General features: G+C 44.3%; 1 protein-coding gene across 5 annotated transcripts in view; it reads left to right on the plus strand.

Annotated features, from left to right (window-relative positions):
• Positions 1 to 928: 928 nt before the first annotated feature.
• The window catches only part of KCNIP1 (potassium voltage-gated channel interacting protein 1), a 294,312-nt gene continuing 281,825 nt past the window's right edge, over positions 929 to 13,415 (plus strand). For 4 of the 5 annotated variants that reach the window (XM_075510012.1, XM_075510013.1, XM_075510014.1 and 1 more), the window contains exon 1: positions 1,023 to 1,298. Coding sequence is in view for 1 of the 5 variants with exons in the window: in XM_075510009.1 (XP_075366124.1) it covers positions 1,238 to 1,298 (61 nt within the window). In the remaining 4 variants the exon portion in view is untranslated. Of the gene's footprint in view, positions 973 to 1,022; positions 1,299 to 13,415 lie in introns of those variants that run through there. The other variant, XM_075510018.1, reaches the window with a different exon arrangement.

Below are 13,415 nucleotides of genomic sequence, written 5' to 3' on the forward strand. Positions count from 1 at the left end.
TGGGGGCTCTGGGATCTGTGTTTGACTAAATCTTTACCCCAAAGTTAGAGGAAAGCTGGGGAAACTTGTTGAGACAAGGTGCTTTGGTCTCTGGTGTAGGAATGAATTTCTTCAGACAAATACAGCATTTGCACAGATGCTGCCTTAATCTCAGTCACCATGTGCAAATAGCAAATTAATTCTGGTTCTGATGGCTGCCTTGGTATATTTAACTCTGTACCTGAGCACTTGCTATCCCACTTTCTGAGAAAAAATAACAAGATGTGTAGCTGATTTTTTGAAATATGAAAGAACTGAACAAAATGCCAGGAATTGTCCACCTCCTTTGACCCACCTGACGTTTGCAGAATTTTGTTTCAACAGTTTGTTTTTTTAATGTTCTTAAAAAGGATGTGCACATACATACATACTTTGCAGAAAAATAAGTTATTAACAACTGTCTTGCACATGCTTCTGGTGAGTAAGAAAGGATGTGAAGGAAAAGGATTGTGGTGAAATTTTCTGGTTTCCCCCGTTGCACTTACTTATTTTCCATTGACTTTTCTGCTTGAGAAGACTGTTAGAGATTGCTGCTTCCCACCTTTCTGTCAGACTCTTAATTAGCAGGAGCATGCAGTCCGCGCAGCTGGGGCTTTGATGCGTTGCTCACTATCGTTTCCCACTCAGAAGATTTCCATTCATTCCGAATTGGTACCCAGCCCAAAGCCCTGGCCTCCCACGAGACCCTCAGCATGTCTACAGGACTCCAGTTTAGTATTTACTGGAAGAGATGCACTGACGCTCCCTCGCTAGACCTACAGGCTGCTGGTTGGAGCCATAAGGGAACGGGAGGAAGAATTAGCCTGTGTGTTTATGTGGCTGTGCTCCAGTAAATATTTTGATGCATCTGCTGCCAGCTCTGGTCTGAGGGAATCTACCTAGCATTTAAATTTTGATGGGGAGCTGTTTTGAATAATAACAGTGCAGCCGGCTGTGAGTCAGTGCATGTGTGTTGACTTAAAAAAAAAAAAAACACCCTCAAAGCTTAACGCTTGCTGAACGCTGAGCTGCAGTGCTTTGCTTTTTCCCTCCTCCTTTCTTCTTTTCTTTCTTCTCTTGACTTCCTCTGTTTTGTTTTGTTCTTGGGGGCATTTCACATAGATTTTGTTCACTGGCAGTGGGGGGTGGGGTGAGAAGAATCAAAAAAAACCCCATCCAAAATAAATCCTCTCCAAAAAACTCACAAGTAGCTTTTGCAATGGGTGCTGTAATGGGTACATTCTCTTCTCTACAAACGAAACAAAGAAGACCGTCAAAAGGTAAGACCTCCTGTTTTGCTTTTCCTGTTCCTTCTGTATATTTGCTAGGAGAGAAATTTATATTAGGAAGGGAGGAGAAAATGAACACGTGCCACTTGCAAGTAACCTAGAAATGTTTATGTGAGGTGTAATTTGCAGAGGAGAGTAGGATGCGAGGTGGTGGAGGAAACGTGTGGGCATGAGGAAATTGCTGTGGAGGGGCTTAGGGGGTGAAAAGCATCTGAAATATTGTAATCCTTTGTACAGGCGTGTGCGAGGAGGAGAAATTCAGTGGCTCCATATGCAGAGCACTTGCAGAAGAGACCTGTTTATTCCCAAATCCCATGCTTTGTAAACCCTTTGAGGAGGGAATAAAATGTAGATACACAGGAAATTCTTCCCAGTACCTTGTGGTTTCTTTCTCAGAAAGTATTGTTAGGGCAGTGTTGCATTTTCAGTAATCCAACACCAAGTGTGCAGTACTAATGATGTGTGTTCTATAAAGATTATCATGAAGGGAAAAAAAAATTAGGATGTTTTCATAAAGAAGAGGAGGAGGAGAAGCTCATGAAAAATGAGAAAGCAAGCAGCGACCCCAGGGATTTTAATCCTTAAATCCATAAATATTGGCTGTGAAATGCTGATTTTTCAGGTCTGGTTTGTGTAGTGTTTGCTTGAGCTTCGCTCAGTTTCCTTCAGGGTTAATTCAAAAATTCCAGGGTGCTGCTGAGTAGAAAGTTGAAAGCACTGTCAGGGGCACGTCCATACAACACAGAATGAGTATTCTTGAGAAAACAAAAAGAAAGACTCTGTAACTTGGGCAAGTCTTTCTGCTATTTGGAAATATTCCCTGCCAGAACCTTTGCATTTAAGAGTCTCTCAGTATTTCTAGGGTAGGTCTCTATTTCCACTGGATCCGTTACTCAGTTCATATATATACTTTTGAATTGCAAATTGGTATGGATTTTCTAGCAGTTTAAATTAAAAATTTTCTTAGGAAATATCAAACATCAAGTAATCACTCTAAAGAGAAATGGGGAAGGGCTGTGCAGGGGATTTGATTGTGGCAAGTTTGTGACCAAGTGTAAAATTCTGTGTTCCTGGTACAAGACAGGTAAGGTAGTGTAAAATTTTACATTACAGTGTGTGTACGTGGTTTACAGTTCACCTTTCTGTCTTGTTACAATGCAACCATAATTGTACGATCATCTAGGATGTGTATGATATTATTTAAAATGCTAGCATAACTGTATAATTGTCTAAGCATTGAGTCACACTTGAAGCTGTTGTGAGGTACACGAGAGCTGAACGTGATCTGCTGGGCATGGTGACACCAAGGGGTATCTTATCTACCTACCAGAAACCTGGGAGCTGGATCTGATTTCCAATAAATGTAGATAATTTTTGGCTGAATTTATCTGTTCTCTACTACTTTGTTGTCTTGTGATTGGCTCAAATCTCTAGTGGATGGAAGAAATTGCTTTTTGTTGGAGTTCATGAGCAGTAAAAATCCAGCATCTGGTCACACATCTGAACATTTATAGTGGGATTCAATCTTGCTGATGCCTGCTGGCAGTGGTTGTTCAGCTATATTTATCAAAACTTGTGTTCCCAGAGTTATTTCCTCTTGGCTCTGATGCGTTATCCATGTGGTGTTGCTGGTTAGTAGGGACACCCAGTTGGAGAGAGCAAGTTGGAAGAAATTCCTTTGATTTTCTTGGCTATTTTCAAAGCCAGTACAGAATTTCACACCTTTTAGTCACTATTTACCTGGCAGGAGAGAGCATTACACAACAACGCTGCTGGTTTCAGCTGACTTCAGCCAGTTGCAGATGATCTTCTAGACTGATGCCCAGAGGATCCCCCAGATCTCCAAACAGGAGTGGCGAAAGCATGTTTGCCACCTGTGCCTGTGGGCTTCTTGGTGTGTTTTACACTAACTGTGAGCGCTTCACCTTGTCAGCAATGAAACACTAATATGTTCTGGGCTTGAATACAATCTGAAATTGTTCTTTGTCTGTGAGCTAAATAGCTAGTAGAAGTCAATCACCACTACATGATGGATTCCTTAGTGTTGCCCACCTGTTCCCTCAGCATTTCCTCCAGCCCCCAACCATCCTGGTGGCCTCTGCTGGACCATGCTGTGGTGTATCCATGTCTGTCTTGTGCTGGGGAGCCCAAAACTGGCCACGGCACTCTGGATGTGCTCGCACAAGTGCTGAGCAGAGGGAAAGGATCACTCGTCCCAGTGCTGGCTGCATGCTTGTTGATGCAGCCCGCTGTGGGGGTTGCCTTCTCTGCCAGAGAGCACCTTGCTAACGATGCCCAGGTATAACTGCTCCGTTTAATATTGCTGTGTCTATCTTTTATTGAGTAAAGTGTTTATTATCTATTTTATTATTAGATTATCATCTACTATTATTTATTATATTTATCTGTGTGTTTATTTGAATATTTCAGGATTTATGTAGGAGTTAAATACTGCTGCTAAAACAAGGGCTTGAAGAAATAGTTGTAACAGGGCTAGATCCACACCTCTGCAAATACACTCTTGTCTTGGTAAATATGTGCTCTTCCAAGTAGTTTGAAGACAATTTGTATAGCCTTTTCTGGCTAATCAGCTCACACATGTATCTGAAGCTATGTATCTTTAGTGTAATAAACTAAAAGCAAAAACCATGCACGTATATTGTTTTAAGAATAGGTAAAATAAACAGGTCATGTCTAAAGTGAGGATTTTCCAGAGGCTGGTTAATATCAGTAAGCACGTGGTGGATCCTGGCAGAGTGGCTCAAGTTGGCCCGTGCTGAACCCTTCTAGCTTCAGTGCAGGACACGGCTCCGCTTGCACTGCTCCCTCTTGGACCCTGCTCGTGACTGGGTCCGGGGTGCTGGCAGCGGGACTCGTGGCTGGTTCAGTTATTCCAGCTGTGAGCAGCAATGCTGGAGGATATATTGTAGCACTGTTCAAGAGTACAGGATGTAATTCCTTGTTTTAATGAAAATGGGAAGCCTGAATCCTGGCAGGAGTAGCACAGAAATTGCCTTAAATTTGAGAGCAGTGGTCCATCAAGTGCAAGACCTTTTCTCTAGGAGTGTTGTGGGTTTGTAGAGGAGGAGATCATTTGTTTGGCTTGAATGTGAAAAATTAATCCAATATAATTGGGCATTTTGTCTAGGCAGGTTATGACCCACGCGCCCTGTCCTGTGCGATAAAGATTTCTACCTGTTAGATTTGCAATCCTACCAGTAAAGCTGCAGAAGCTTTCCCTGTTCGCTGGAGCATCCCTGGATAGTCTATGACATTTGTGCCGTTTGCTTCGGTAGTGGCTCAGGGCAGTTCCACAGATTGTTTGTACGTTTCATTAGAAATTATTTCCTCTGATCTCAATTGATGGCATTTTAACGTCATTCACTGTTGGGATTCTTGTCTGCATTTTCCAGTATTCTGAGTTGGCCTAGTAAATGATAATACCTCTTGCTACCACGTTTGCTTCGCTTGTATCTCAGACCAGCAAAGCTGCGCAGCGTTCCTGGGGTCCTGGTGGAGCCTAGCTGAGGTCCTGGGAGACAAGCTGACTGCGAGCCAGCAATGTGTCCCTGCAGCAAAGGCAGCCAGCAGCCTCCTGGGCTGCATTAGGCAGATCATGTCCAGCAGGTCAAGGGAGGGGATGCTTCTCCTCTGCCCAGCACTGGTGAGACAGCCACAGTACCATGTCCGGTGCTGGGCTCCCCAGTATAGAAGAGATGGGGACTTACTGGACTGAGTCCACTGAGGGGCCACAAGGAGTATTAAGTGATTGGAGCATCTGACATACAGGGAGAGGTTGAGAGAGCTGGGACTGTCCAGCCTGCAGCAGAGAGGGCTCAGGGGATCTTATCAGTGTGTGTAAATACCTGATGGAGGGGAGTAGAGGTGATGGAGCCAGACTTTTCTCAGTGGTGCCCGGTGACAGGACAAGGGGCAATGGGCACAAATTGAAACACAAGAAATTCCCCTCAAACATAAGAAAAAAAATTTAATGTGAGGATGACTGGGACAGGCTGCCCAGAAGGACTGTGGAGTCTCCATCGTTGGAGATACTCAAAATGCAACTGGTCACAGTCCTGAGCAACCTGCTGTAGTTAACCCTGCCTTAAGGAGGGGATTGATTGAGACAATCTTCTAAGGTGCCTTCCAACCTCATCCACCGTCTGGCTCTAGGATTACTGTCACTTTAAAAACCCTAAAGATGTAAGGGCTTGGGGGTACTGGGAACAGGAAGAAACATTAAGAGCTCAGTACGGACCAAACGCCAACGAAGCTGAGAGGAGTGCTTGATCCTCTCTTAGTACGTTAGCAGTTACCGCTTAGATACAAGATTAAGATGGACTTGAGAATTTGAAGTTGCATGTATATCCTCCAGCAAACATAAGCAATAAAACAATAAATGAGTTGGGGGCGGGGGGGGACCCAACACAACAACACTAAAAGGCAGAGGGCCAGCACAGCAGATAATGCGCACACAAATGCATCTCTGGTTTCAACTAGCTGCAGAAATAGAGATTCTTCATGTGTTTTTAAAACCTGCAGCCAATTATGACCAAATTCGTGGCTAGCATCAGCCATTTCCATATTCGTCATGGAAACGTTCAGATTAGCAGATTGCTAAAGCAGGGGGAATTTCTTGTTTTGACTGCTTTCTGTACCTCCGCAGTGGTGTGTAGTGGGGATGGTTACACTGCCATTTGTGGGCAAATTCAATTACAGTAGGAAAGGAAAATCAAGGAGTAAGGGATGAGCTATGTTTGCTCTTTCTTTTCTCTACCCTTCCCTCCCCGCCTGCCCCCAAGTGAAAGTGAAATATAGCTCAAATATTTCTCAATACCTGAATCTGGTTGGCCTTAGAGCTACAGGTCCCAGCTCTTACCTTGAGTGCACCAGCAGAAAGCAGCACCACTTTCAGCTGGGAATCTTGAATGTGAGTAACTGTATTTTGATCCAAGACCACCCAAACCTAAACTGTCAAGAGGAGCCTGGCACAGTTGTTTAATTTTGCAAGAGCTAACAGCAGGAATTCACTTTGCTTAAAATGTCAGTTGTGCCATTTTTATAGTGACCAATTTCTAGACTTCGTTTTGAAGGAAAGTTTGCTTTGAAATGGCTTATTGTCCAAAAGCATTGTCCAAAAGTATTTTGCATCTGACCAACTGTATTTTCAAGTGTTTTACTCACCAGGAAACCACTCAACATTGCTTGACTTGTCAGTCTTAATAAGAATATCTGACTGACCTGAGCTCCTGAGATTGCCGGTCATGGCTGTGCCCTTTCAGTTCCCTGCGCTAGATCAATCTGCTTCTCTGCTCAAAAGGAGAAAAAGTGGTTCAGTAGTGTTTCAAGGAATCGGTCCTGTTCAGCCCTAGACCTACAGCTGCAGAATGGAGATGATAGATTTGGGCAGGGGGGCTGCCCTGGTGTTTACTTTGCCCAGCACGTACTGTTACAAAATAACTTTTTTTAAGCTGTTTACAGCAGCTTTATTCTCGATAGGGCTTTGAAATTCATCCAGGAGGAGCAACAGCCTTGCCTTTATCCCTCAAAAATCTGTTCAGGTTTGGCAGAAAGAAAAGCTTTGAAAGTTGCCCTTCTCTTGCTTCTGCTCCTCAAAGAAACTTGACAGCCTCCCACTGTTGTGAACGAATGTGTGTGTCCTAAAGACCCTGACTGTATAGCCCTGTGTCATGGGTATTTTGTTAATAGAGAGAAGATCTCAGTTCCCCACCCATTTTCCTTCTCGAGCAAGGAGAGCATCCTTCCCCCGGTCAGAGACCTGAGCCTGCAGGTGCTTGAGTGAATGGAAGAAATGGCTGAATTGGTTTCTCCTGGCTGTGCCTAAGAGCCAATACATGGCGCTAACATCTCATTTTCTCTCCCTAGTCTTTTCTGATCATCATCTGATACAGTCTGGCAGGTCAGGTACATGGTCGGCTGCCTGTGCTGAAAACTGAGGGTTTGACAGGCAGTTTTTTCTAGGGAATTGTCTTTGTAACAGGTGTACAGAACAGCACTCAGCAACAAAACTGTTTGATGTAAGCACTCAATCAGAAGCAATTTGGAAAAATTGTGATGACCAATAAGCGTTTGTCAGAATATGCCACTTTGCATGAAACACTTTGGTTTCTCTGAAATGCAGAGGTGTGTGGGAGGCTGCTCAGTGTCGCAGTAGCCAAACATCCCGGCCACATGGCTGGGACGTGCCTGTGATGGGTGGCACAGAAGTGCAGGAGCTGTTTGCACCCTGCTTTGCCGTGTCCTCAGCAGCCCTGTGCCAGAGCTCACATGGGAGTGGGGTGTGCTTAGAGGTGGGTAGGACTTACAGACTTGTGACTGATTCCATTCCCCACTCCCCCGTCTTTCAGCCAAAATTTCTTTAGCTCCTGTGCAGTTACTAGCTCTAAATTTCTTCCCTTGCCTCTTGCTTTATTTCCTGCGTGCTTCCCAATAAGTAAAACTCCTGGCAGCAAGGCAGAGGGATCTCAAATAGCTGGTCTTAAGAGTGGATAGCACTGATTAAATTAAAATAAGCTATGTGTGTCCTTGATTGCTTCCCACAGGCACACAGCGCCTGCCTGAAATGCTGTAGTCAGACCCAGCTTGGAGGTTTGGAATAAAGAAAAATGGATGGAGGAAAATATATTATTATTGTGTGTTATATGTTATGCTGCATTAGCATACATGTGTGCTTATTTCCTGCCCTTGGGTATGGGTACTATGTGCCACTCAAAGTGCAGCACATCCATGCAGAGCCATGAAATCCCACCACAAAAGAGGTCATTAGAGACTTCAGCTTTGTATGCCAGTAGGCTGCAGTGCTTTCAAGTTTCTCTTTGTTCCACAATAATCCAAAAGGGTAAAACAGAAAATATTTTCCAACTTTTAACTTCCAGCCTTGGTAATCCTCCAACCTTTATCATCATCAGCTCTTCCAGTGTGAATTACTGGATATTTGATGTTTGCAATAGGCACTAGGAAGCACTTGGATTTTTGCAACTGAAAATATTTAACACTATAGATGTGAAAAGCTTGGAACTTATTACTTAGCAGAGGTTTGGCCAATTCCCAGTTTTGCAGTGGTTAATGTCACCAAATATGTAAACAGGAATCAGTTAGGGTTGTAAACATTTTTTGAGGAAAAACTTATCCATAAAAAAGCAGACCAAGATCAACCAAAGTAAGTTATAAACTCATGCTCATTTTGGTCAAATGTGAGAGGAAAAATAAAGATGTTTTATTTCTCTACTTATAAACCTAACATTCTTCTACAATCACTTATTTTTATATTTATTTAAGCTTTATTAAAAACTCTGAAGACTTACAAATTGTTCAAAAATGAAATGAAATATTTTTTGAGCTGAAATATTTCATTAATGAAAATTTTTATTAATTGTGGTTATTCACCAACACTTTCAGAACACTTTATTGGCTTGTAATTTTATTGTAGTTTTAGATGCAAATAGAGAAGTGTAACTGCTAACGTACTTCCGCCATCGCAGTGGGGAACAGACCTGGGTATTTATGTAAAGTGCCGTGTTTCTTATTCAACATCAGTACCCAGAGAACGTAATGGCACAGTAATGCAGAAAGTTTGGGTACCTGCTAAGGGTCCCTGAGTTATGTTGCTGCTCACACTGTGGCTATTTGCAAGGTAAGAAATTTCTGCATTTCGCTCTGAGCAATGTCTCCCAGTGGGTGCACCTCCCTGCAGGAAGGTACCAAAATGCATGGCAGGGGTCTTACCCAACTGGAAAATGCAGGTTAGAGCTATATGGTACCACAGCAGCATTTCTGACCAAAATATATTCTGGGTTCTAAGCAAGGTATTAATTTTTCCCCTTTTATTTGTTTTGAGATGCCCCAGGGAAGGGGAATAACCGTTATTGTAAGATGGATTATACTTAACAAATAAAAAATTATTAAAAGTGTAAACTGTATCCACGTTTTCAAAATAGGTGAGTCAGAAATGAAGGAAGCCCTGCCCAGATATCTCCGATCTGTGTTTGCGGCCATCACTGTGGGGTGATGTCTTTGGTCTGGAGTGAAAACAATATGGATAGTGGTCAGTTAATTTCTAACTGTATTTCATAAAAATGGGAACGTAACTCGTGCCGGCACTGCTTGGGATAGGAAGGGTATGGTGGGGCTAGTCTGAAGAGTTTAAACAAGCCACAGCAGAAATGAGGCGAAGTTCACAAGGAGTTTTAAAAAAGATATGAACTGGGTAACAGAGCCATCCTTTCCTGGCAGAGCTCTGCTACATCTGTTTGGCTTTCCTCAGTCCAAACATTACTTTCTTGACATATTCAACAACCGCAGCTCTTCACACACACCAGTGTTTGCTTTTCTCTTGCTCCATGAAAACCCTCCTCCCCGCAAGCTCGTTCTGTGGGTGGCTAGTTGGGAAGTGCCCAGAATTTCCATAGATGGCCACAGCTACAGTCTCTAAAAGCCAATGGGTAGGCACAGGACATTTTATATTGTGGCTGAGAACAGCTAATGGAGAACACCATTGTGAGGATACATGTTGTGCTGCTGGAGGCAGGTTTCTAGGAAACCCAAGAGACGCCTGCATCATTCTGCTGAAGGGTCCTTAGTGGAAAGGGAGAGTGTTACCTCGGAAGGGGGGAGCCGAATTACAGCGTGCCAGAGATCAGTACTGAACGTCAGGGGCTTTTAGTGCTCTGACAAAATAAATGTTTCTGCCTGTCAAATTTATATGCAGGAAAATATGGATGAAACAAGCTATGTTCACAAGATTTAGCCAGTTAGATAGGGTATGGTTTCAGAAGCAGGGCTCGAATGTTTTGACAATTCTAACGTTGCCTGCCTGCAGCTCGGGGCCGAGCTCCCAGGTACGTTTTCCCAGGCTGCTGTTGCTTTCTTCTGGGGAGCAATGCTATACATCAGCCCCATAGATTTTTTTGATTATCAGCTGAAAGCTCAGGCAAGGCCCCTGATTTAGCACATCAAACTGCATGAGCTGAGGCTTGCTCTCCATAGGGTACGCGCACAGCCCTGTGAAGGATAACGCCGTTAGCTCCCTGGCTGCAAAATGCCAGGAGCCAGCACAGCATCTGCAGGGAAGGATAATTTCCCTTAGGGAAACTGTTTCATCCCGTGCAGGTGAACCCCATGATGCAGCGGGGAGCATCAGCACCGCTTTGCACTCTTAATCCTCACAGTTCAAGGGACTTGTGCGTTGCTGTCTGAAGTGGGAGCAGTGCATGAAAAGAAAAAATGTGAAGCAGGAAACTTTTGTGTCAGTGCAGAGAGGATTGCTGTCTGCTAATCCTAATAAGCCAGTGTAATTGAATTGGCACGCTAGTTTACATGCTTTGCTGGAAGAGTCAGACGTGACCCCAAATTGTGATACTAGCGCCCCAGGAATTGAAAGCATGCCCTTGTGTGGATCTGAATCCCTGTAACTTGGTGTTTGTTTTTATCTAATATTTTAACATGTGAGCTGAGCTGACAGAAGGTCTAGTTTGCAGTCCTGTGCATACAGAATTAGCCAGGCTGCAGGCAACTAGACAAAGAGCTGCATTAGGGCATGAGGAAAATCCTGCCTGGGTGGACATTTGTGTGTACTGAACGATGGGCAAAGGCAAGCGTGTGCAAAGGAAATCTGGTCCCACAAGGTCCATTCCTATTTGTGTAGGCAGCAACCGGACCTGTACACAGAGCATGTTTGGTGTTGGGACAGAAAGCCAACCAGAGGCTGATCTTTCAGGAAAGTGCCTTTCATTTCCAGGGCTTTAAGGCATCAAAAGGGGCTATTTCCAACAGCAATTGGCATCCTTTGCTTGGCAGGAGTGAGGACATTACAGCTGAGCTACTGCCCTATCATTTCTAATCACCTCCGCGATGGAGCACTGGGCTGCATGTGGCTCACTGCAGCCCTCCAGGAAAGTACGCTGTCAAACAAAGGGAATTTTCTGATCAGGCGTTTTCTGGGCAATGCCATCAGCCATAGCACTTAACATGGCTACATTTGCATTTTTTTTAGCTGATGCTGCCTTTTCTCTTCCCTGTGTCCTGACTATTGATGGAGGTAAAGTACTTGCAGTTCAAAAGTTCACACACTGCAGGAAATCAGAGCGCTGTGTGCTTTCCTCCGTTGCTGGTTGTTGCTGCTGTTCAGCAACACACAAGAGAGAACACAGCAATGTGCCCTTTTGAATGTCATCCACAGCCCAACTTGGATCTAGGTGAATGGTGTGTAAGTTGAAATGTGGTGCTGTATCTGTTGGCGCAAATGCACTCTCGTGTTCTGCGTACTATTGGTTTGTAAAACCTACAAAGCAAATTAGCTGTTAAGACTAAAAGTTTGGTCCAAACCTGAAACTTTCCTTTACCCATGGAGGTTGTGAGATGTTTTGGAAACTGGAAATGCTCTGACTTGGAATGAATTTTGTCATGTCTCTTAGCATTGTTTGTTTTTAGCAAAACTGTGTCCCTTTAGAGTTGTTGCCTGGAAATTATTGATAGTGGGGAATTAGCTGGTAAATGTTGTTCTTAACCTCCATCCGGATCAAAACCGGACAGACAATTGTTAGAAGCAGCTGGGGTGTGAAGTTAGCAACTCAGCCCCATGGTGCCCACACTGACTCTGATATCTCAGACTCTGATCACTCAGACAACACAAAGCCTCCTCCCTTCTGCCTTGGCTGCTTCCGCTTCACCCCGCTGCGCTGCTGCTTTTGCCTCTTTTCCACTCGGGCTCCAGCAGTGCCGGAGCCGAGGCCAAGCTAATGGCCCTGGCAGAGCCGGGAAGCGCAGGTGCAGCTTTGCTTCTCTACTTTAGTATTGCATCTGGCATTTCTGAGGGACATGCTCCCACCTGGAGACCAGTGCCCTAAAATGCTCTGCATGGTTTATAGTCAGGCCCTGTATTTTCAGTTAATATGCCTGAATTATATATGTAAAAACAGCTAAACAACTATAACCAAATACTAGAGGCATTTGCATTTCTGGTAATATTTTTCACCTGCAAGAATGTTTCAAACTCTACTGAATTGCTGAAAGAACAAGAAGCAAGGAGCGAGCCTTTGATCACCTCCCTGTGTTTCTGTGAAGAGGTGCTTCTCTGCAGAAGCCTGCACAAATCGTACTCATTTACTTAATGGGTGCGTTTCTGTCCTGTTAGCCATGAACGTAAAGCAATCTGTTTTAAGAGCTTCACTGCCCTATAAATCAAACTTCTGAGGCAGGATGAGGCAGGGGTGATGCTGCAGGAGATCTGATTCCGTCTGTGCTTTCCCTGTGACGTGGCACTGGGTCTGTGTCTCTCGGCACCCGGTGCTCTGCATTTGCTGGTGCAAGGTTCAGCGCCCTTGGTCATCCTGACCAGCTTGCTGTCCTTTTTTGTGTGATAACTGTTACAGCTGTAGAGTTTTGCATAAGTTAATTGCTTGTCACTTGCCTGCTTGCTGTGATTTAGTTTTCTTGTATTTTGTTAAGTGTTACGAGATAGCTACCAAGCATGTGAGATTTAGGAGAGTCGGAGGTCAAAGCTAAGGCATCATTACTCATGTTGTGAGTGCTGTTTTCCAGTCTCAGACAGTGCCAAGTACCACGTGAGGTAGACGTTGTGCACGTAGATTTGCTGTTGCCAGTGGCGAAGGGCAAGGATGACATTAAGCAGCTAGTCTGACACAGCATTCACCTGCAGAAGCTTTTCTCTGTGGAGCAATGCTCCTGGCCTTAGTCAGCTAGGAGTCACTGATGTTACGTGACAGTGATAGGATGGCTGGAATAACAAAGGCCACTTTTGAAGAGCATATCCCAGAGATGTTGCCACTGTCTTCTGTAGTGGCACCACCTGCTTTGCTTCCTGCCAGCGACTAGTAGATTTGATGTTGCTGGTAGTTGCAGGGCTGCGTTTCAAGAGGCTGACAGTGCTGTGGACAGGCTATGTGTTGCTGACATAGCTACAGGCATAGGTCTCTTCCCAAAGTGGGCAGGGAAATGCTTTTTCCCTATCCTGTCATGGGTGTTATGATCCTTTCCAACAGTTCAAGAGAGTTCATTTCCTCCGCACCTCTTGGGTTTAGGAACTCTTACTGGATACGTGGACAGAAGAGAATGAACCAGTTTAATCCT

The sequence above is a fragment of the Mycteria americana genome, chromosome 8, assembly GCF_035582795.1.
Source record: "Mycteria americana isolate JAX WOST 10 ecotype Jacksonville Zoo and Gardens chromosome 8, USCA_MyAme_1.0, whole genome shotgun sequence".
Taxonomy (NCBI): Eukaryota; Metazoa; Chordata; class Aves; order Ciconiiformes; family Ciconiidae; genus Mycteria; species Mycteria americana.